A 23,040-nucleotide genomic window follows, 5' to 3' on the forward strand; every position below is an offset into this window, starting at 1 on the left:
GCTCGACCACAGCCGGGAGGGGGGAGGCATCGGTCTTTATCAAGGCATGAAGCGCGGTGTCAGGCGCTGGTAAATGCCTGCCGAGAGGTTGAGGAGGTTGAACCAGAACATCAGCGTCTGTCAACGCGTCGTGCTTGCCAAAACCCTCGAGATCCCAAATGTGATGGACTTGCTGGCAGAAGCAGAACTGCAGAAGTCTCATTTTGAGCAGATGCTGAGGAACCACAGTCAATTTTGCTGCCAACAGACCGATCAAGAACATAAATTACCTTTGGGGGGGGCCTCTGTAACATCACTCATCTGCACCCGCGATGACTTTTGTGCGTCTTTGCTGGGAGAAATGAGTCCACATGGACACTAAATATGGTTTGAAACCTTATTAACTCCAAAACGCTTGGACCAGATGTGTCTAGAGGATCATCCACAGGCATAAAGATGCATAAAATATTCATGACAGATAAACAAAACTTTGTTTTTTATCAATTTCCTTACAAATGAAGTTGATGCTCAGACCTCTGAATGTATTTTTTACCACATGCTGCCTGGAGCCTAAAGTAAGATGCACTATAATGATCTTGAGTTCGAAATGAAACAGTGAAACTCACCTTCCTTCCTAGTTTTCAGAGAATCTTCCTCTCTAGTCTGGCCAGTAAAAATGCTCGACAGCTGCCCACTGACACCCAAATCCCCGGCTCATCATCTCAAAGTAGGCCTTACACAAGTAAACTGATAAAAGCTTTATTTATAACAACACTGTTACACAAGAACAAGAGGTGAACTGTGTACATCAGTATATTTCTGCATATAGATCATCATCTGTAATACTTAAATATAGGTTAGATTTATTTTGTGAGGAGCATTTAAGTACCATCGGTCAGACCTGGTCTGTCCTACACACCCAGTATTATTTATAAACCCAATAATATCACAACAGAGGGGACACAAAGGGTAATAATTTATAGAATTGTTCCTTTTTCACACTCTTGTTCACTCACAAATGCATTAAATGCGATATAATCCTCCCACAACAAGAGGCCGGTCTGCCTGGGACGTTTGATGATGCAATATAAAATGAACCAAAATACAGCATTATTAACATAATTACTCATCAAAAACGACATTTTATGTACACTGTTGAAGACCGCCAAAAGAGGTAAGAGCAGAGACAGTTGTGGCTCCTGTGCTGTGAGATAAGTCAGACATGATAAAGTCCTGGAGGAAACAAAGTAGGACTCATGTTGGTGCTCAGGATGCAAGTCCAGAATCTGGCATCGCGCTATAGCACTTCTTCTTACAGTAGATCGGAGGAATTAAGGCACTGCTCCGGATTCTCTCCTCCCATTACAACAGGTCCTTCACCCTCCGCGACCAGAGGGCAGCTTTTGTCACCATCCATCTCTGTACTTTCATTGTCCTGCGGCGATAAAAAAAAGTGAGAGAGAACATGTGCAATCACTGAAGTTTTACTGCGCCAGACATTATAAAAGGTTGACGGGGGGAAAAAAGATTGCAGCGTGCACTTACAGATATTTTAAGGGCCCGTAAAACAACTTTATTAGTCTAACAAAATTGAGAAATAAAGCATGAGAATTGTGTCACAACTTAACCATCGTCTGCATTTGTCTGGGTTTATGTGGACTGGTTCCAGTACAGGCTCCCTGAAGAAATGTGTGTGTTGGGGAACATTATCTAATTACAAACTGAAAGGCTCTCTTGTTCTATAAATCCCTTTTTTATAAAGTGAAAAGTGATCAAGCTGTTGTGTAATAAACGCCTAATTTCTGGCGTCCATTTGATAATCAAATCACTGCTTTGGCTCTCATTGAAAGCTCCATGTCTCCGACTGCAGCAGGCAGTTAACATTAAACCCTGGGCGGATTCAAGTCACAAAGTATTCCAAAATTTCACAGAATCCAGGAAGTCAATGAGTTGTCAGCGGATCGCTGTGGAAATGGGAGCAGGAGCACCTCCATGGTGGTTGCAAAAGTGGGTTTGGTCTCATAAGCTCACTGTTATCCTCTTCTACATTCTTCAGCAGTACTTTCCGAATAATAACAGTTTAGGTTGTTGATTATAACTTTTTTTTATAGTACTTAACTCACCTTAAGCTCAGCAAATCCTTTCTTTCCCGTGACTGACACGGGACTTGTGCTTGGGGAGCGGGCCGCCGAATGTGGCGAGCAGGGTGACTTGGGCGAGTGAGACAGGGATTGGCTCCTTTTCACGGCCGACGACACAGCCTGCGCAAATCGGGACGGGGTGGCAGGACAAAACGGTCTCGGCGCCGCAAAACTCCGTAGCTTTTCTAGACTCAGGCCTGCATTGAGAGGTTTTGCCGGTAAGCTGCTTTGCCTGCTTATTCTCGCCATCTTGTCCTGTTTGGGACTCAGCTCAGCAATGTGGGCCCCTGAGGTTTCATCCAGAGACGTCCCTGGAAGCAGAGGTGGGCGTGGAGGGGATGGGAGCTGTGCTCTCTCTGGAGCCCCCCTGAGGCCAGACCCAGAACTGGCATTGAGGCTCTTCACCACCGCCGACGTGACGTAATACCCGGGTGTTTTCTTGTGCTGTGTCAAGCGGAAAGACGCTGGTTTGGGTTTGGTCGCAGGTGGGATTTTCACCTGCTTGACCTCGGTGGGTGAACCTGGATGCACCCCATCTACTGCCGAGGATGAGGAATGGATGGGTCCAGGTGGACTTGCATTAACAGTGTCATGGGGAGTAGCAGTAGTACTATTCAGGAAGTCCCCCCTGCATGAAGTAGATTGCAGCTTGCTCTGTTCTATCGAGACATCGGGCTGTCCTCTCGGTGCCGTGCTGTCCTCCAGGCTAAGAGAACTAATATCGATTCCCTTCTCAACAGTGGCGCTTGGCCGTTCCAGTGTCAGTGCAACTTCAAAATATCTTAGTTTCTCCAGAGATTTCTGGGGTACAATAGTATACGTCGTCATTCCCACCTTGGGAATGTAGTCCCTTGTCAGTTCATTGGAAGGCTTAGGCTTTGGCTCAGAGTTTGTGGCATAAATAGACGGTGACATCACCGCATCAGTGGGACTTTGTGATGGATCTTGGCATGATGAGATCCCTGAGGTGTGAGATGAGACACCCTTGAGGTCAGGCCTCTCTAGTTCCCCTGTTGAAGTGGCTATATCTTTCTTTTCCGCTGATTCAAAAGCAGGGATATTTGCCAAGGAAGGAGCTTCTTCCACATTTTCCTGCGGTGGCAGAGAAAGGGTTGTGACACCAGTCTGCTCCTGAGCGTCCTCGCCACTGGGACATGGCGTGCCCGGCATCACCGGGGTCTCATCGATCTGCTCGCAGGGGATGTCAGGCCTTGTCTCAAGGGAGTACTGTGCTTCAGCACCTTGCACCAGTGGTGGAGGCAGGCTGCAGGTGGCGGCGCTGCAATCGTCTATCACACCTTCAGGCTCTTCACACTCGGCCTCTTGAATTCCATTTTCAAGTTGGCAGGGCGCATTATCTGTAGTGAGACAGGTGACACTTGTTTAAGGAACAAAATCAGTTAGAAATATTTGCTGGACTGGGTGAAAAAAAGACAAATTAAATATTAGATAATAATTAAATAATTTGTCTTTACAAATTAAATATTACATTAATATTGTGACACTTTCCATTGAACTATTGTACCACTACACCACCATTGTACCACTGTACTCTACAAAATCAACAGTTCGTACTCAAAGAATAAATTGCAGTGATTCTTCACGCCGCTAGGTGGAGGTCATGTGTTACAGGTCGGTGAGGATGAAGACAAACCCTAACTAAGCAAGCGGATTAAAATTTAATATCTGGCTATTAGCTTTTTAATATAAAATATTCAGGGTATATTTTACAATCAATGAATGAATCTAATATGGTAAAAAAAAAAAGTGCCAAGACAAGAAAATACTCGGCGGTGGTGACTTGGTTATAATCGAGAACAGTGTGACCTGTCACCCACAGAAGGAGAACCATGCTTAAGGGGACTCACTGGTATCTGTTGTCTCAGACGCACCTGCGTCCTCAGTCCTGACTTCATCTGGAGATGCAGACTCATCCTCTGTGTTCTGCAGGTGTCTGTAAAAATCAAAGACAGCGAGTTAAAAGTGCTGCAGATACAGATATGGATAGCAGCATCTCGGTCCACTTGGGGCTCGTACTTGTCGCCAGAGGGCAGATCTTCACACTGATCCTCTCCATTGCTTTCCATTGCTACGGTGCTGGGAAGGTCAGCGTCTGGAGACGGGGAAGGCGGCGAAACTTCTGCAGATTTGCTGAAGCTGCTCGCTTCTTCCTGGGTATCACTTGCAGCTGCAGCCGTGAGCGGGACATTGGTCTCCTCTTGCTCCATGATCTCCTCCAGTGGGTTAGCGGCTGCACCTCCTTTAAAACAGAATTGTTTAAAGTCACTCAATGCAAACTTGGTTGCCAAAAAACGTGTTTAAAACTATTCATTTTGATTTTATCAATATTTTCAGTCCCAACAAAGAATGTTCCACAGATGAGTGGATTCAGCCTTTTACATCCAGCCATTTTTAGCCCGATAAGGAAGGAACTGTAAAAGGAATTTTGGGGCTACTCAAAGCAGAGTGCAGATTCTCACTGTTCTCAGCCTCTGATCTTCATATTTACTGGGAAGCGACGGGTTGGTGCCGAAACAGCAGAGGAAGTTTTATTTCTTGGTGTTTGAAAAATTAGTAACAAAGGAAGGACGGAAACTGTTGTGTGTATAGAAGTGGAAAACAATGTCTCAAAAGGTCAGTGGCTGCACTTTTATAATAACTTCTAAGAATAAGGCCAAGTTGATAGTCAGATCCACATTCTTCAACAAAATAAATACGGAAAGAAATACTTCGTCCATATGTAGCTGGGATTGGCTCCAGCATGCTTCCTGTGACCCCCGAAAGGGATCAAAAGGGCACGAACAAAATAAATAACGGATGTTTCTGAGGCTACTGTTGGGTTTGGAGGTCATCGTTTTTACATTTTTGCTGTATTTTCAACCTAAACAAAGCAATAAAAAATGCCACTCCATAAATCGCAATGCTGCAAACATTAAGGGGTTTCCCAAAATGATTACATGGTGTAGAACATAACTGTAACTGTCACGCCATGAGCACTTAAAAGTGATCAAGTCTGTCAAAATGAAATGAGACTCGAAAAAAAGCACTCCGAGATCGCAGACCTCCACCAGGCATGCTGTGACTTACAGCCGTACTATGTATAGGCGGTAGCGATACAAGGCTACATAACATGGCTGCTTCGCTGAGTTTATGGTCAAATCGTCTTGGCTTTGATCTTTGGAACCATTTGTCCCTTGGCCCATTACAGATTATTTCCTGAACATTTCATTACATCCATCCCTAAATTTGAGTTATTTTGCTAACGCCAGCTGACCTATAATCTTGGTGGGGGTTATAAACAAATTTTAAATGCAGGGTGATAAATATAACCAGATTGACCTATATTGTGTTTGAAACAAATGGTAACAAACTAAATATGCTGCACGTGATATTTATTCCCATTTCATGCCATCAGCAATACAATGTAATATTTTTCTTTTTTATTTAACTTGGGGCATATACAGGACGGGTGGAGTTTCCTCCCACTGAAAAATAGTGTTTTTCTACACAATTACAGGAAAATATATCAAAAGTAGGTGATTATTTGTCCATTGACAAAAGCAGCCTGGAATTTAGAATCATATGCACCACTTCCTCAGAAACAGTTTTGCAAAAAAATGTTCATTTGTATATTTTCGGTATATTTTGTAGATTTATTTTATTTTTTACATGTGCTACTACTATCCTCTTGCATTGATCTCCTGTTTCACCTGAAGAGTCTTCCCAAAGGGATTAATGAAGTTAATCTGAATCTAAATCTGAAAAAGGTTCTTTACATTGTCACATAGTAGGATAGGTTGGTTTTGATCAAAGTTCCCTTCCTTCTTTTGAAAATCAAAAATCTTTTGGATCTTCCCCTCGTTTCCAGGTTTTCCTAAAATGGCCACTAGGGGGCAGAAGACTAAAAGGAAAACGAATCTGCCTTTGAAACCTCTCTGAGGTCTCTAAGGACATGTGACATGACAAAGGGAAATGTGCACATATGAACAGACAAACCTTGTGAATTCTCTTTCATGGGAATGGTTTCTTGGTCAGAAGGACTCGAGGTTGTGGGAGGCAGAGGAGCTTTGCGTTTTGCCCTCTTGAGTGAAGACTCAGCGGAGGATCCACGACTTAAACCGGCCACCTGTGGTTTTGTCATTTGAGTCGTATATTCAGTTCAGGGAGATTAAAAAAAGGTATTGAACACAGGAGATACTTTTGCTGTTCCTCTGCAGTGACCGTTAAAGCGTCAAGTGTCTCACCTGATCAAGCTCCAGTCGGGTGTTGGGCTCAGAGTTGATCCTCCGCCGTGGGCTGATGTCCGAGCAGCCCTGAGACACGACCACCGGAGGTGGGGGAGCGCGTCTCTTTTTCGGCACGTCGCCGAGCACGGTGGTAGAGCCGAGCAGACACGCATTTGAGCTCGGTAAGGCCATGCTGAGTGGTCGAGGTTTGCTCACCAGCACGGGAGAAGCTGGAGCACTGACCGCTGTTTCCTTTAAAGAACGACCAACCAATCAGAACATGATAAGAGCCTCAGTCCCAAATAACAGTGCGAGGCAGCTAATGATAAACCAAAGTAAACAAACCTCCCTCTGAATCTTTTAAAAGCTTGATTACTAGTGCATTACCTGCTCGGACTTTTTCCTGCTCTTTCTAAATTTGCTGAAAAGGCCTTTGTTTTCTTCTTCCTTTTGAGTTTTGTCTTTGCTTGGAAACACTGTACACAAACACAAAAATGCCAAAGTTGCAAAATCGTGCGAGGTCAGCGGGATACGTGTGCTGACGGCAGTTGTTCCAAACTTTGATACCTGCATGACATGAGACTGGAGACACAGGAGAGGCCGACTGTCCTGCACAGCAGGTAACAAATGAGTAAGAGTAATAAGAGTAGAGTAAGTAAGCCAAATAGCAACTTTGAACGGAGGACTTACTTTTGGTGTCTCTTGCGTAAACCTCCCTTATTGCATAATCATTCAGAGAGCAGGACAGGTCCAGAGGGGACAGTGACTGGACATCTCTCAACAGAACTGTGGACTCTACATCAAATTCACATTTCTCGCAGATGGCTGGCAGGTGATCAGCCAGGGGGACCCGAGGGCTGACCCGAAGGATCGTCTTCTGCGCCCTCTTGTAGTTTATCACCATCCGAACGGTTGCCTGGGGAACAGAGGATCTGCCGCTTCAACAAAAAATCTCTGCGTCATCGATGCACTTTGAAAACAAAGAGAACGCTGTGTCGGGCGGTCGGCGTACCTCGGGCATCTGGGGGCCTGTCTTTTTATTTTTATCCTCCCCTTTGGGTTTCAGTAGGATCTTTTCCACGTCCAGCGTCCCGATCAAGACATTGGGCTTGAGTTTGGTGTTCTTGCTGTTTGTGGTCACCAGTTCTAAGGTGTAGCTGGACGGATTCAGGTGATACTTGGCGCAAAGCGTCACTAACAGATCCATCAGGGGTTTGCTGAGAAGCGACAGTGCAGCACACCAAAATCACTCAAAATCCAAAACCATTCAAGAAAATAAAGTACACAACCTCTATTTTCTCCTGGACATTGTCTCGACTCGAAAAGCTGCTTTAAAAGTAAGAGATTAATCTTATCATAAGTTTATTTGTCTCGGGAGTTTGAAGAGGCCAAAGAGTGCCAGACACCCAGTGGGGAACATTAGTCAACTCTGCTTGTGGAAGATAATGATATCTTAAGGAACGCGAAGGTAGCAAATGAGCCGAGTGGCAGAAGTACGGCAGCAGCCTGTAATCTGCAAAACTTGAGAATTGAAAACAAACATTATCGGTTTGATCCCATCGAAGTGGAGCTGACCCCGTCTCCTGATGCAATGTTTGCTGTGGAAATCACTGTTCTCGCTGCAGCTGTAAAAGCAATCTTCTCTGATATGAGATCAGGTGGGGGGGGACGGTACCTTCCGTGGACTGTGGTCATCCTCTCCTCTCCATCAGGCAGAACCACAGCCAGTGACAGGTCTTGATCGATGGGGTTTTCCTTCACATCCATGGTTAGATGGGGGCCTCCTGCATACCACTGGGACAGGTCGGAGGACTCCAGCGTCTTTAGTCCTGGGGGAGACGGGGCTTTGCTTTTGGCGGAGACCCTAAAGGTGAGGACATGGAAGCGTGTGTAAGAACCGCGTCATAAACTGGCGTTGTTCTCGTCTGAGACTGAGCGCCAGGCGGCGTGAATGGATTCCTTTATTCCTCAGGTTTCTGAAGAGACTGGGGCTCAAGTCCACTCCAAGAAGTCACAAGACAACCAAGTGTACAGATTTACTCACTGAGCCTGAAGAAACATCTATGAATGGATAGACATGCTGACAAATAGGACCACAAACCACTTACACAGCACATGTGCAGTGGCTCTCAACATGGAGGCAACACCCTTAAATTAAATAATAATTAAAGCAAAAAATAAAAGTCAATAAAAAGAGGTGAGGAGCAGAGGCACTCGTGAGAGCTGGGCTGCGAACGACAGACTTCCTATATGATCGATGTTCTCTTTAACTCAATTTTAAAGTCCATTTCTGTTCCAGCTTATTGGACCTTCCGCATCTCCCCCCAGAGGTGATAATAACAGACAAAAAGACTTTGTCATAAGGCAAGTGGACCGAGCCAGCCAGACTTTTATAGTTGCACTGCAATCCCATCAGCGGGCCAAGGAATCACAAAAAGTTGGACTCTGGAGTGCAGCATCATTCCGTCGGCATGCATAACGCAGGGTTTTGCAGACTCAATGCACAGAATTATAGTCTGTAATGTCTCACGGGGAGGAGCTGCTTATTCTAGCCGAGGAATCTAAGCAATGCAAGGTCACAGCCTCCCCAGCAGAACGTCTAAGGATTATTAGTCTCGCTGTGGGGCAGCTGACTTTTAACGCCAGCGTGATGACACGTGTGAACAGGGCAAAAATGCAGCTTCCCACAGGTACTTGGGTTCGGGTTAGTTGGTCTTTGTGTGACAGTGAGTTACATCAAGTTTTAGGGAGGAAAGGTGTGTTAACATTCAGCATTTAGGGTCAGTGCTCGAGCTCTTGGGGAGAAAAGCAATAAATCACAGAGTCAAGCCCTTGACCTGGGATTACCGGGTCGAACGCCAAGAACACATTTCTTTGATCTACGCTAGAGCCCATCAACCTGAAGACCAACAAAGGAGTCGTGCGATCATACTTCTATATCACTCGATCAATATTATTATAAATTGATACGTTCGTACAGTTATGAGCACAAACATGTGGCACCTGCACTGTAAAAGGGTGTAAATCATTCTTTCACACACCCACAGGTGGTAACATGTTGAAGACCATCTGCAGGGAAAAGAGAAAATCACCTGATCTCAGACTGGCGCTTCCAGCAGTGGGATCATTGCTTGAACAAACGCTTTAACGCAAATACCGTGCACCGAATTCTCTGCACCCACTGCCTAATTCTGTTTGCTGGTTTCAAATTGCTGATTAATCTATGAAGTAAGGCACAGTATTATTAATGAGCTGGAACGCTGGATATGTGACAAAGCTCAGAATGGGATTGAATATATGTGCTGTGACATTGATTATGACTTTGACAGCTTATCGTTGCATTAAGATTCACAATAACTATTTAGCAAGTGCAACACAGCTCTATAAAAATGCCATATCAGAGTAGCGGTTAGCATGACACAGTTTTCAAGGCTCTGATGCAAACTGACTCAACAAGCATGTCTTTCTTCACTTTGTCAACATGAGGGTCTGCTGATGCATCAATATTTAGACATTTCGTGATGAGATAATGGCTCTAAAGGGTAAAGTCTGCTTTAGACTGTGGAAACTGTGCCGGTGCCATAAGTGCATGTGTGCATGTATACGGCCTCCGTCTTAATATGAATGCAGACGTCCACAGCTAGCATAAAACGACACGTGTAAGTCTTGCTCTTTGCATAGCGCGCAGAGGTCATTCCAGGGTACTGACAACCCCTGGAGCTTCACTGGTGCTATTGGTGGGCTAGACAGTCATGGCAGCAGTGTTATTAGGTGGAAATGGAAAGCCGGAGTACACAAATAAGAGCAGAATTAAACTGTGAACCAGCAAAAATGACCAAGAATGCTACAAATTCCCAGCATTCTCACTGCACCGTGTGTGTCAACAGAACAGCTCAGACAAACATTCTCATTCTAGGTGCTAGGTTCTGACGGCTCAGCTTTTTATTTAGGATTAGAATATTATATAAGTATGGACTCCGGAAGGACTGCTGGTGTGAGCTTTTCACTTATGCTAATTGAATTTTAACTCAAGTGAAAATACCATGTGACTGAGGCCTGAGACCAAAACAAATAACATTAGAATGAGAAAGACGGGGGTGTCGTATCCATCTGGGCCAGGTTCCGGGACAGCCCTGCTTATACAGCTCTGTCATCGGTGGTTTATTCGAGGCTCCTCAGGCAGGTGACAGACATGGCTGGTTGTTTTCACCACCCTGTGTTTTCTCTGAGTCCCGGGATGTGACGCTGGGCGCGAGAAGACGTGTTGAAGCTTGACCGTGCCGAAGTCTCGCTTGCCGGGTTTCTCTCGGCAGGTCCAGCCGTCATGAAACAGGCCCGTTAAACACTGGATGACGCGCGCAATCACAGACTGCACCAGGAAATAACAGGCCTGACGCTGCTGCGCCGTATGTTGCATTTCATCGCGTCACAAACCGATACTCAACGTTGTGCTGTCATTATGCAACCATCAGCTGGAGCCTTTTGTGAATTTAATAAATGGATTTCTGGTGTTCTTCAGATAAATTCTGGTTGCATAATCTCAACATGAGGCCAATACAGTATCCAGATGCTGCTGCTCACGTACTATATATATATATGTATTTCAAATATTTGCGCGTTTACATGTGCGTAAAAATGATAAAAAATAATGGGCTTGGCTTTTGAGAAATACAGCTGAAATAGTAGTGGAAACCTAAATCTATATTTTGTCATAAATAAGAGGATTCAAACTGCTCAAAAAAGAATTCCCTGCATACCACTGCACCTTGAGCCAGCTGGCAGGACTCGTAGCAGAAACATTTAAGTCATTTCTTTGTGTGAGTTTTCCATCCACTCGTATCAAGTGCCTCCTGACAAATCCTGAATTAAAGCAATGAAACAAAGGGGGCAAAGAACTGGTGGGAGGCTTACGTTGCTCAGAGGGTTCAGCGAAGGTGTTGGATTAGCAAACATGCCCACTGTGGTACGTTAGCAGCTGCTGGGTAGCACCACGGCCCCGTGAGGAATGACGAGTTCATGCGCGGCAGAAGCAAACAAGAGCTTCCTCCTCACTCACACTTTGGGATCACAACCTGATTATTTTAAACAAACACGGGCGGCGGTTCAACGCCCCGGTGGCCGAAGCCCTCCGAGGAGCCTACAAGCAGCACTGAGAGGCTGCACAGTTTACAGGCTCAAACATGCCACAGCGCGGCAAGTCCAACACACCCTTCGCTTCAAGTCAAAACACATACAGTAGACACATGAAAACATTCGGCACATCGCCGAATCGCCGTTTGAAGCCATGTTAGAGGCAGAGCGTACCGGACCTACAGGTGTGACAGGACCTGCTTTTCCTCTTTTCCTTCCACGCTCTTACCTTTTTGCCTCAGGTCGGCTTGGCTCAAACCATTTCCCTGCTGCGTTCCATCTCCCATGAGACCTCAGACTAAAAAAAATGTCAATCGTTTCAAAAAGCCCACCTCATGCCCACGCCCCAAGTGCTGATGTCACAAACATGCCCCCCCCCAGACCCTTCTCCTACCTAATTCCTGGCAGGCCCCCTGACTGCGCCTCTGGACGCTCCGGCAGTGCGCTGCGGTGTGTACTCAGCACTCCCCCTGCAGACATGTGCACAAAGGTAAGCAGCTTTGCCTTCCTTGTGCAGGCTTGAACCTGTGGGTGGGGCCAGGGGTGCGACTTCTGATGGAGGAGCACTGCGGGGCAGCATGGCAACCATGTCTGGGTTTTAATCAGCTAAATAAACAATAAATAAAGTCATCCTTTCTAAATAAAAAAGGACATTTTATTACGTCATCACCAGGCACCAGCGGATTCTAAAGGAGTTTCTTACATACCTGAATCCCCTCCCCCCACCGCCACACACTAATTAATCAGGTATTGCGGTTATATTCCTTCTCCATCAAGCAAAAGGCTTTTTGAAAGCCACACCTTACTGCTTCAGAGCTGACTCACTCCACAACCATGCACACGAACGTGCGCTGCTTCAGCGTAACAGCAGCCATCCAACATTATTCATTCACCAACAGTAAATGCTGATCGTGATGTAGTTTCTCCCCCAGAACAAAGATAAGGACAGTAAACTTCAGCGAAATGTCCAAAAATATGCCACAAACACACCGGACAGAGGGCAACAGCTACAGTGCGCACACACTCCTCATGCCAGTAGAAACTGGAAACTCTGGAAACTTGTCACCAGTGGCTCCGCTCCAGTCTGTGATACGCCTGAGTAACAGGACAGATGCAAAACTGGGGCTAAAAACACCAGCGCGTGTCGTTACATTGGTAATAACCTGAAGAAATATCACATTAGAAACCCATTTGTTCATGTTGAGAACTAGAAAAAAAACCCGGAACTATCAGGTTATACGACAGCAATGGAAGCGTATGAATGTAGAACATTTCGGCTTATTTTCTTCGATGCAGGCTGAGTTTTACAGGACAGACACGTGCTTTACTCAACTGAGACGTGTTTTCAGTGAAGGTTTTATGCAAGTGCATGATGCAATGCGAGTGCTATGGGTTTGCTTTAGCCCCGAGCCTGATCAGAGTCTGGTACTGAAGCGATAAATTTGACTTTCCATTGTGAAATCAACACTCTTTGCCAACCTTTATCAGTACCCCTCCTCTTCCACTTACGTAATACATGCAGCTCATTGTTCAAACACCTCTGACGGAGGCGGGGGGGGGAGCAAGCGTGGTGAATGGAGACGCAGGCCGTATGGTTTGGAGTTAAGGGAGCTGAGGAGTTACACAGAAGGGGGAGAGAGGAGGAAAGGGGGGGGGGGGGGGGGTCCCTGAGGAAAGACAAAACACAGGACCAGAGACACAGCTGGTAATTTGGTGAGAGGTCACTCACAGTAAACACAAGCTTTTAAAAGAGGGTCTGGAAAGGCCATTACTTCTTGAGCAGTCTGGGATGGAAAGAGATTAGGGGGAGAAGAGCAGAGGGACCCTGTGAGAGCTTCCCACTTCCTATCTGTTTTCTTGTTTATTATCGTAGGCAAAATACAAACTTGTTCCCACAGAGGCCGGCCTCCTGCACCGGCCGGGCCAGAGTGCCAAATCTCACTGAGGCTCTAAATGCAGATAAATGTTTAAAGAGCCGACCGAATGTCACCATTAGCTTTTCAACGATCTCCCTCATTCCCGCCTACACTTTTACGACTGCCTGGACTTACTATTACACTCCACGCTGCACTAAAGCTTCTCCGGGACCAGGACTGGATACCGGATCTGCCCCACTGAAGCTGCAATATAGAAAAAGTCACCACTCTGGGAACCGGAGCCTGCTGTGGTCTGAGGTTTGCGTTTCCCTCAAATATTTGACTCCGAGCGATGAATTAAAACCAATCAGTGATGAACCTAAGGACTGGATGTTTTGCAGGCATGCACAATAGCCGTGCACAGTGTGAGAAACATAAGGTAGTCATCAGTCTAACCTCTGGTGACACGACCAAATGAGGGACGCGACCAAACAGGGAGCCAAGCACTGAAACACCAGCGTGGAGGCGACAGCGCCCCCTTCAGTTGAAATTTCACACATCATCACAGTGCACGTTGCAGCGGTGTGCAACAGTGGAGCATCTTTTTAAAAAAAGGGATTTTTCTCCCTCTCCAAAGGCTGCAGTGCCTCCAAAATTCAGTCTTTATTTTATTTGCACTAGCAGAATATTCAGAATTGGACCCAGGACCCGTACATGTTCTTTACACCTCATCTGCTGCTACATTTTGACCATTTCCAAAGGTTCTGGATTTCAAAAAGGTGCATAATTCTTTATAAAGGTCCCTTGATTTCCCAGTAAGGAGGAAATAATAAAACGTGAACCCAGCGTTTGCTAACAGAGTCACTTCTCCTCAGTCCATTTTAGATGAGCTCAGAAGTTTAAAGCATTTCCTCTCTGCATTGGTGCCACATAGATGCAAGATGTGGTCAAGTTCTTCAGTTGCACAAAAATCCTCTAAAAATTTCTGGTATTTGGGGGCTGCCATCCTGTGTGGGTGCACAGTAGCAGCTGCACGGTGGGGCCACAGTATCCACTTTCAGGGGTTGATCATTCATCTGTGAATCACAAGGCTTAATTTGATGTGTTTAAACTACACTGTTAGGATGATCCGAAAAATGACCATAGACTTTCATCAGTATAATAAAACTCTCTAAACTCTCTGGTGTTTTTTATGTACTTTTTTGCAGGACAATGAAGGGAGGATGGGCATGTTGTCATATTGGAATCAGCCAGCAGGGGGAGATATGGAACGTCAGCACCGTGAGAAGCTCATAGATTTTGTTATTGTTATCTGCAGCACTGTGGTTGAAAGTCTTTACCGTAGACCTAAAACTGACTTTTCATGTCATATGGAGAATTTCTAACTGTGGAGGCCTGTTTTACAGCAGTCTTCCACAAGATGGAGATTCTAGTCACATTATCAAAAAAAAACAACAAAGCTGTGTTATGTTATCCTGTTTTATCAACAGGATTCAGATCATTTAAAAAGTTCTGCCACAGCCATACATACAGCAGGGTGTGAAAACATGCCCACCAGACAGTGTTTATTACAATAATCATGGCACCAAGAATCATGAAATCCATATTCTCCAGTTCCTACCTGCCTTTAATTCTCCTCATACTGGTTTGAGCTTGAGTTAATGGCGCCTCAGTTGAGTGACTCCTATTAACAATTCCTTCTTTTGATGAGGATTTCACACAAACAAGGCAAACGCTGATAAAGAAGGTCAAGCAAATTAAGGCAATTCGTCCCTTTGTTGCACAACATGTCTGACTATTGCCGGAGATAAGCGGAGCTTCCTTTGAGAGGACACAATGAATCAATTCATGACTTGTCTTTGCAACTGTCCCACAGGCTCAGAGTGGGAGGCATCTGAGCGTTATGCCCTGGAAGAGTGGACACAAAGAGGGGCTGAGATGGCCTCTTTAGCCAAAGTCCAAGAAGGATCCGTGCAGCAGCTCCAGCAAAACAAGCTGCTGGGTGCACAAACATAAGTATAAAATCTACTCTGAGTCCAAAAAAAGGCACGCTGTAATGCTCAGTAAAGCATGTGTTTATAACCGAGCAGCGAGAGATATTCACTCCTGTTCAATGAGCAGTATTCAATGTGATAACAAAGAAGAGCCATTATTCCTGCTGCTGGATGTCGGCCATCATGTCTGTTTCAGCCTTGTGAGGCAGAAGGCATCAATTAGATGAAACCGTCCCAGCACGCAAAGATGCACTGGACGGGCCTTATAGCTTTATTAAATGTGGTGGGTGGAGGTCTGAAAGACACCCTTTATGGCCCAGTGGGATTTCTGAGGGCCGCACGCTTTAAACCAAATGACACATTTCGCTGAGCAAACAAGGCCTTGTTGTCTTATGAAGGCTGTTGGGGAGCAGGCGGCGCAACGAGGTTCAGCGGATCGCTGCAGTAATTCTGTCAGACAGGACACAATCACAGCAAAAAACGGCCGCGGGCGAGCTTCAGCGCGCCTTTACGTAGCGGTCCCGTGTCATGCTCACTGAGTGTCGCGCATGCGAGCAGCTGTGCCCTCGGACTGGCTGCATGTGGGGAAACAGCTGTGAGGATTCACAGTACCTTAACTAATTGCACATTCTGCGCCTGAGGAACGCCAACCATATGAGATCATAGTTTAAGGTGTGTCCAATTAGCAGCGCCTGTTCCAGACGATATACACAAAATCAGATTCTTTTAGATTTATGACCATGCTAAAAGTAATCTGGTTACGTTTGGGTCTGCTGATTACGGCACTATTGTTTTCATTATAAGATCACGATCTTTCCAAAATATATATAAAAAACAGGATCGGGAGAGCTAACTGTGGTAAACTAGCGACCAAATGTTTTCAAGGTGTGTGTGTGTGTGTCTGTCTGTGTGTGTGTGTGTCTGTGTCTGTGTGTGTGTGTCACATGTGAACGCTTCTGGTAGGAGCCACATTTGGACAACAAATGTCACAAAGGCTTTGGGGATTGCGTGAAAATGTTTCTTTCCTAATCCATTAATATTGATGTGCAGATCTGGATCAAGTGGATCCACAAACTTTCATTTAAGGAGGCTGAAGGGCTTTGTTACAGACATGCGATTATAAGCATTTTCTTTTTTTATTTGACAAAGAGAAAAAACACTGAAACCAAAGTTCGAGATACCAGAAGCCACAAATAAAGAGGACGTTCACATCCTGTACACTGCAGCAGCTTATGGAGGAGGGTGGTTTATTTTTCCAAATAAGAGTTCAGCCACAGAGGGGAAAAAACTGCTAAGTAGTGCTGCTTCTAGCTAGAGCTATACGATTCTTCTGACACATGAATGCAAGTCACACCGAAGGAGCTTTTTCCCCTCCTTTATGACCAAAGCGTGCACGATGCCACTGCACGCTAGCTTCAAAATTGGGAAAATTGCAGTGAGGATTGGAAACTTTGCAACAGTGGAAAGCTGGACTGGAAAGTGTCGTATGTTCAAATTCTTTGTCTCACCTCTAATTTCAATCTGACAAAGTCTACGGGAGTGCCAAAGGAGTGAGGAAAGGTTACAAAAAAAGGCTCTGGAAACTCACTCCCCCATTATTTAATGACTCCAGCCAGTGGAACTCAGGCAGCTGACATCATCTCTAACTCCAAAGCTGATGGGAAATTCCATCCTGTCATAAACTCCCACCATTTTTTTCCCAAAAACTTTGATTTGCTTTGACCGTCGCATGACTAATCAGTAGTACACAGAGGATCGGATTCAAGCCCCAACGAGGGACTTCCACATGAAGAAGGACCGTCGTGGAGACGTGAGGAGACGAGAGTGTTGTGCCTGCAAAATACTTCCCATGACCTCTACATGTGGCCAAGGCAATTTCTCAGTAAAACTTGCGGAAAGCAGGAAATGAGGAGAGTTCAAAGGTTGAAACGTTTGCAACAACTGCGACTTCAGGGGGATGAGTGAGAAGAATGTGATCCGAAAGATGCGGCTGCGTTTTTAAATGGGCTTATTTAGACTAATGGCAGGAGTGCAATCCTGCTACCGCTGTCTTCAGACCCTCATAACTGAATAAACTGGATCTAAATCAGTCCATTCGATTAGTAAAAAGAATCCAGTCTGACCTGACTAAAGTAAGTCATGGCCAATAACTCGTCATCGTTTTTGTTTTGTTTCACGGAGGTTAAAGGCCACACATGGTCTTCGTAGGTCTAGTGGATTTCCTCCATCACTGACACATAAAATATACAGATGTGACAGCCTACATAGCGGGTGACAGTTGCACATACCTCAGCCCAGTGCTCCGTGGACGGGGAAGGGCTCCGTGATCATCCATGTCCAAACTCATCGGTTTAACTAAAGCCCTGGCACCGGCCAAACACAAAAAACAAGCGCAGTTCATTTTAATGGGGAGATCCAAAGCGTTCAGATGAGTCTGTCTTGCTCGGAGCTGCTTTCAAAACGGGCTTTCATCGCGTAAAATACAACGAATCTGGGCGAATCCCGCATGAGGTCATCGCGTTTTTGTCATTTGAACTTTTTTCCTTCTTTTAACTTTCAGCGGCCTTCCCGATGGGAGGACTTTGCGTTTCTTACCATGAACTTATGCGCTTTTCGGTGCAGTTGTCAGCTTCCATCCGCCGTCAGGAAAGTTAAATCACTCGAAAGGCGCTGCGGACGGTTTTTGTTTGGATAATTGATCCATAATTCCGCTCGGAAGAACCGTGTTGCGCGCCGCGCCTCCGCGGCGAACCACTCCAGAGAACGCGTCCTCTATATTTAAAAGGCGCTGTCAAACACACCTAAAGCCTCTCTGGCAGGACTGCCAACTTTTCTGTGTACATCCCAGAGACGCTGCCTGCATCAGTGTGGAGCCGAGCAGCAGCGAGAGGGGCCGCTGGGCGTCTCTCAGTGGATCTTCCTGTGAAGGCGGTGACATGTCCATCCTCACATTTCTACCATTTCACCACAACATTCATGCTTTAAAACAGCAAAACGTCTCACTCAATATAGTTTATGTACCAATTTGGAAAACAAACAAAAGAACAAGAAAACAACACCAGCATTGTTTTGCACATCCGTCTATTAAAGGTTTGTCTGTCTACAGCGACCCCCTGTGGCGGAAGTTGGGAACGGCTGATTCTCCTGCGTCAGAGCGTCACAAGTATACAAACACAAATAAATACATGAGTTGAGAGCCTTGAAATTGTAATATTACAATTAATTTACTCGCAGTACTGTTCAAATCCTTCTTTTTCCTACCCATTTTTTTGTTTTATCTGTCTGACAATATAAGAAATGCAGCATAACTCCTCTGCTAATTACCTAGAGTATGCTAACTACATTTAAATAAATAGCCTAACACTACTCCAAAATGTATCAGGGATGCTCACAGTTACAGTAAAGCTATATAATAATAATAAAAAACAAGACTACAGTATGAGACTCCCCCAGTTGTGCTGGAAGGATAGAAAGATGAGGATGTTCCTCACCTGGAGTAGCAAATTCAGTCAAATAAAAACAAAAATGTTAGATGCATAAAAAGTGTTTGCACTGATTACAGTTTTGCTGAATAATATCAGTGGTAAAGATTGTGTAAAAATGAGCTGAGCGTTCCAATCATGCAGGCGGCACCGTGCCAGACACATTAGCATCTGCACAGTAGAACATTTCCACCCCGTGGGAACAGTCTTGTGGGTACAGCCCAGTCATGGTCAAACCGGTGATCATGACAAACACGCCGGTTAAAATCAGGATAGACGGTATCAGGTTTTCACCCTGAAACCACCGTCCAGGGGACAGTTTGAGGAAGCATGCAGATGGAATGATGAAGATCAGTGGAGTGGCACTCAGAACACCCTGGTGATAGAGGAGAGGAGAATCCATCACAGGAAACAGACCCATAAAAAGATTATTGAACACAACGCTGCCATGGAAGCAACGACTTACATTCAGCTCCAAAACTACACCCAGACAGTCGAAAGCCAAAGACATGGATGTGCACGCTGTCACTATGAGCACAGTCAGGCCTGCATGTTCAGCTCTGGTCAGCTCCCTACAGCAAAGCACATTAGATAGCACCTGTGGAGATAAAGAAGAACGTACAAATGGACCCATCCTGCTGCGAGTGGTTCCTCTTTTTCGCTCTTCTACCTCTCGTGTAACGAAACACTCCAGAGGAAACGTGGTCACGATGCTGAGGCCGAAGCAGAAGCGCCCAAATGTTGCCAGGTTGTCATCCTTGCAGTAGTTCTCAAATATGTCTCCTGAAAGAGGTTGAAGAAATGTGATGACAGCTGAGGCCTGGGGTTGGCTGCCTCTGAGCGGTACCTTGAGTGTAGCCAGTGAATGTGGTGTAACCAGCAACTGCAAACGCAGCGCTGATTATCAAAGCAGAGCCCACTGACACATGGGTGACCCGCGTCCAGCTGGCTATGGTTGGCTGTTCCAGAGAGCCGTAGATAAGAAAACTGTTGTGGTGGCAGATAAAGGCTGCAGGGACACAACATCAGAGCTAAGTGCCTTCTGTTTGTTCTTTAGCCTGACTATTCATTAGAATGGGCCATATTGTAAATGATGATTTTAAAGTAACGATTATCTTTATATCTTCTTTGTCGCTGTACATCAACATCTTTAGCCATCAAGCAGCACGAATAAGCTCCTACTCACCAAAAGACATAATTCCAGCTGCTTGAATTGCATTTGCCTTTGCAAACACCCATGCATCCTCTGTGGGGGGGCTAAAGGAATATAAAGAAACATGAATTCATAATTAGATTGTGCATCAGCATTCAAATTTAAATCCCTGTGCTGATTCACACATTTGGGGGCCTAACGTGGCAGCTCTGATGATCACGGTGATGAGGATGGCCATGGTCAGCACCATCGACAGCAGGGACACCTGGAAACGTGCACGGGTGGTTTACAGGCAGCTAAAAAAGCCCTGAGGGCTACAAAAGACAGCAGGGAAGTATGCGGACTCACCTTCCCGAGCTTCTCTATGTTCCTGTAGAGAGACAGAGGCAACGTGAACGCCACCGTCGACAGTAAGATCACAAAGTGGCGCTCGGCGAGGACGTGTCCCGGACCCACTGTGGCAGGAGGGTTCAAGCATTTTTTCACGTGTGTTTAAATTATTTCGGCATCTGACGCGAAGAGCATGTTCCATACTGCACCTCCTGGGATTCTCTGGAACACTTTGGTCAGCGTGTCACCAGTTGTGATGTTGTAGCTGATCATCGCTAGGGAAGGAAAGGAATCTGTTATTCATCTCCAACTGTGTTGACACGAAAGCACCAGAACAAATAGTGAATACATGACGCATGTGCTGTCATGTGCCCAATCAAAAATAAAAGACCCACCGATGAAAGGGTAAAGGAACTGTAGCGCAGAGAGGACCAGGAACCCAGGGAATCCAAAGGTACTCTGCACCAGCGCCTGATAGCTGTTGGTCCCTGACAGGTTGCCTCCTTTTATCAGCAGGATTATGGAGTAATCTGATTCCAAAAGGTGTATCATAACCACGGGCCTGCATGTGCATCATTATGGGGAACATTTATACCCACCTGTGATGAAGGCAACGATGATGAGAAACAGAAGGCCGAGCGGGAGTCCTGCCTGGCTCAGTGCATACGGCAGCCCTGCAGAAGATCGGGGTTATGCCTCCTTCAACAGGATGTCGACGATGTCATACGGTACGTAAATAAACCGCATTTCACTTGTCATGAGATGAGACGGTGTTGGGAATAAGCAGCCGACTCCTTGTGGGGGTTTTGACGCCAGATAATCTCTCACTTTGTGTGGATGAAAGGGTTAAAGGGGAAAGAGAATGGGGCAACAGGCGCCAGTCATATGACATGGAGAGTTTACCACTGCGAGCCTTGAATAGTGTGAACGTTTGTTGCACCGATATCACCACATATTACGGATGAGGCCGCTGAAAGAGACCGCGGTTGTTCTGACGCTATAGCCCGCGTTGTTGGGGGCAGGTTAAGGATTGTATGGAGAACGGACATGCAAGGTGAGTTATTACCTAAAATTCCGGATCCGATGATGGAATTAATGAAATTGAAAGCCGCGGATATCGCTGACCTCCGGGACGCGGAGATTTTTGGCGGAGGAATTAACGTCGCGCCTTCTTCATTTTTCAGCTGCTTAGAAATTCACACGACAGGTTAAAAGATCAACGTCAACCCCATCAAAAGCGTCTGGCTGAATCAATCTCGCTGTTATCCAAACGCAGCATCACCTTACCTGCTGAGCCATTGGAAGCGCCTGTCGGTCGACCCCTGACCTGCGTCTTCGCGCCTCTTCAGTGGATAACCGTGACCTGCCCAAGTTTCAGCATTTCTCTTAACTATGCCTTATAAACATCTCAATAGCGCCCCTGGGCTTTACACTTCACATTGGGTTGAGCTCCACCCTCTGGAATCAGTGCCCTGAACTCTCTTGGTTTGTCCACAGGGTCACTCCTTCATCAGCCAGCTGTGCTCAACACAATTCTACAAGCTGGACAAGTGTGTCTCCAAATTTGGAAACCCGCTCTGCGCAATTTACGCACTGCATGACATTCTTTTGGCCCCGTTCTGCGGCATATTTAACCGCCTGACATCGGCTATTAAAGTTCAATCAATTCGCTGAACTGTTTTGAAACGCTTATTAAGAAATCTGTGGGATCAAAAGGGCTTTTAGCTAAAGATTTTTTTGGTAAATATTTAAAATAGAAATGAATGAAAGCTCTATTGTGTGTCCAGGCAGGACTTTTTTTTTGTTTACTGCTTCATCCCTTTGAGGGTCATTGGGATGGTGCTGGAGCCTTTTCCTGCTCTATATGGGTCTCATAGCAGTGTCCTGGCACCTTCCCCTGCTACCAGAACACCTTTCAAATTCTGTCTGCCCCGGGTCTTGAAGTGAGAACCTTCTGCTTCTCACCCCAGATAAGAACTTGTAGGCATATATACATAACATATAGGCAAATTTGAAAACTCTGTTAAAGGTTACAATCCCATTTTAGAGAAAACTGTGTCCCTTGTGTGGTCTTTACCATGACACTTAAACACACCACCCATTATTGGTATCAGACAACATACTCTTTCTCATTTCCACATTTCAGAAACAACAACAACCACAAGAACAACAACAACCACATATTTCTGTATAAATGATGCCATTGATGGTCATATCAGTAAAGTGCCCCTTTCGTTACTTCCTGTTTTTGCCTTTAGGCTCCTCGTGTTTGACTGCAGCGCTTATACACAATGCAAAAATGGCCAATAAATAGAGATCATGAACTCCATTGATTTGGGATTTGTTGTACTCTATTTCTTTTAAAGCTGCCTCAAAAAGAGGCCTTTGTTTGGGGGCGGAAAAGATTTGGAGATTTATATCCATTCAGAAAAATCCAAGCTGCTTTTCGTACAGACCCCTATAGTTTCTTTTTCAGTTTTTGAGAGCAATCACTTTCAGAAAATGGCAAAGACAACGGATTTTTTCCATTTCAGGAATATCAGTAACTCTATTTCAGGTGTCTTTTCAGATTTATTGGATATTTTATCAGTTCCTTTTGGTTTATTCTTGGTAAATGAAAAAAGATGTGACTGGTCCGTCATAACCAATCCAGGTGTTAGGGGACTCTGTCCTCACATTGAAAGTGAACTAACAGCCCACCATGCAGCTAAACTAGGATTAATGGTGCTACATTCATTGAATCACCTGG

At 45.4% G+C, this 23,040-nt stretch overlaps 2 protein-coding genes and 1 long non-coding RNA gene across 8 annotated transcripts; 1 reads left to right on the forward strand and 2 right to left on the reverse strand.

The window, feature by feature from the left end:
* Nucleotides 1-722: 722 nt before the first annotated feature.
* Nucleotides 723-18,213, reverse strand: cobll1b (cordon-bleu WH2 repeat protein-like 1b). Of its 6 annotated transcripts, none has more exons than XM_057039582.1 (13): nt 17,922-18,213; nt 17,615-17,689; nt 8,022-8,210; nt 7,359-7,563; nt 7,037-7,262; nt 6,914-6,955; nt 6,734-6,822; nt 6,365-6,598; nt 6,117-6,246; nt 4,158-4,380; nt 3,989-4,074; nt 2,103-3,478; nt 723-1,414 (listed from the first exon to the last, which is right to left on the reverse strand). In XM_057039582.1, exons 1-13 carry the CDS (start codon nt 17,960-17,962, stop codon nt 1,292-1,294), a joined length of 3,039 nt encoding a protein of 1,012 aa, XP_056895562.1. In that variant the 5' UTR covers nt 17,963-18,213; the 3' UTR covers nt 723-1,291. The 6 variants fall into 6 exon arrangements, with proteins under 6 accessions (XP_056895562.1, XP_056895609.1, XP_056895573.1 ...); XM_057039629.1 differs by lacking the exons at nt 17,615-17,689; nt 17,922-18,213 and adding exons at nt 11,706-11,774; nt 11,871-11,944; XM_057039593.1 differs by lacking the exon at nt 17,615-17,689.
* Nucleotides 18,214-18,323: 110 nt separating this feature from the next.
* Nucleotides 18,324-21,718, reverse strand: slc38a11 (solute carrier family 38 member 11). The gene is made up of 12 exons (XM_057039645.1): nt 21,579-21,718; nt 21,358-21,475; nt 20,891-20,965; nt 20,687-20,821; nt 20,501-20,566; nt 20,310-20,416; nt 20,147-20,226; nt 19,995-20,065; nt 19,656-19,817; nt 19,479-19,591; nt 19,275-19,406; nt 18,324-19,184 (listed from the first exon to the last, which is right to left on the reverse strand). The coding sequence occupies exons 1-12, from the start codon at nt 21,588-21,590 to the stop codon at nt 18,945-18,947; spliced, it is 1,311 nt and encodes a 436-aa protein (XP_056895625.1). The 5' UTR covers nt 21,591-21,718; the 3' UTR covers nt 18,324-18,944.
* LOC130529436 (uncharacterized) lies at nt 20,987-22,624 on the forward strand. The gene is made up of 2 exons (XR_008951576.1): nt 20,987-21,345; nt 21,476-22,624. It is a non-coding gene; the product is annotated as an uncharacterized LOC130529436 (long non-coding RNA).
* The last annotated feature ends 416 nt before the right edge of the window (nt 22,625-23,040 follow it).

The sequence above is a fragment of the Takifugu flavidus genome, chromosome 1 (genome assembly GCF_003711565.1).
Source record: "Takifugu flavidus isolate HTHZ2018 chromosome 1, ASM371156v2, whole genome shotgun sequence".
Lineage (NCBI taxonomy): Eukaryota > Metazoa > Chordata > Actinopteri > Tetraodontiformes > Tetraodontidae > Takifugu > Takifugu flavidus.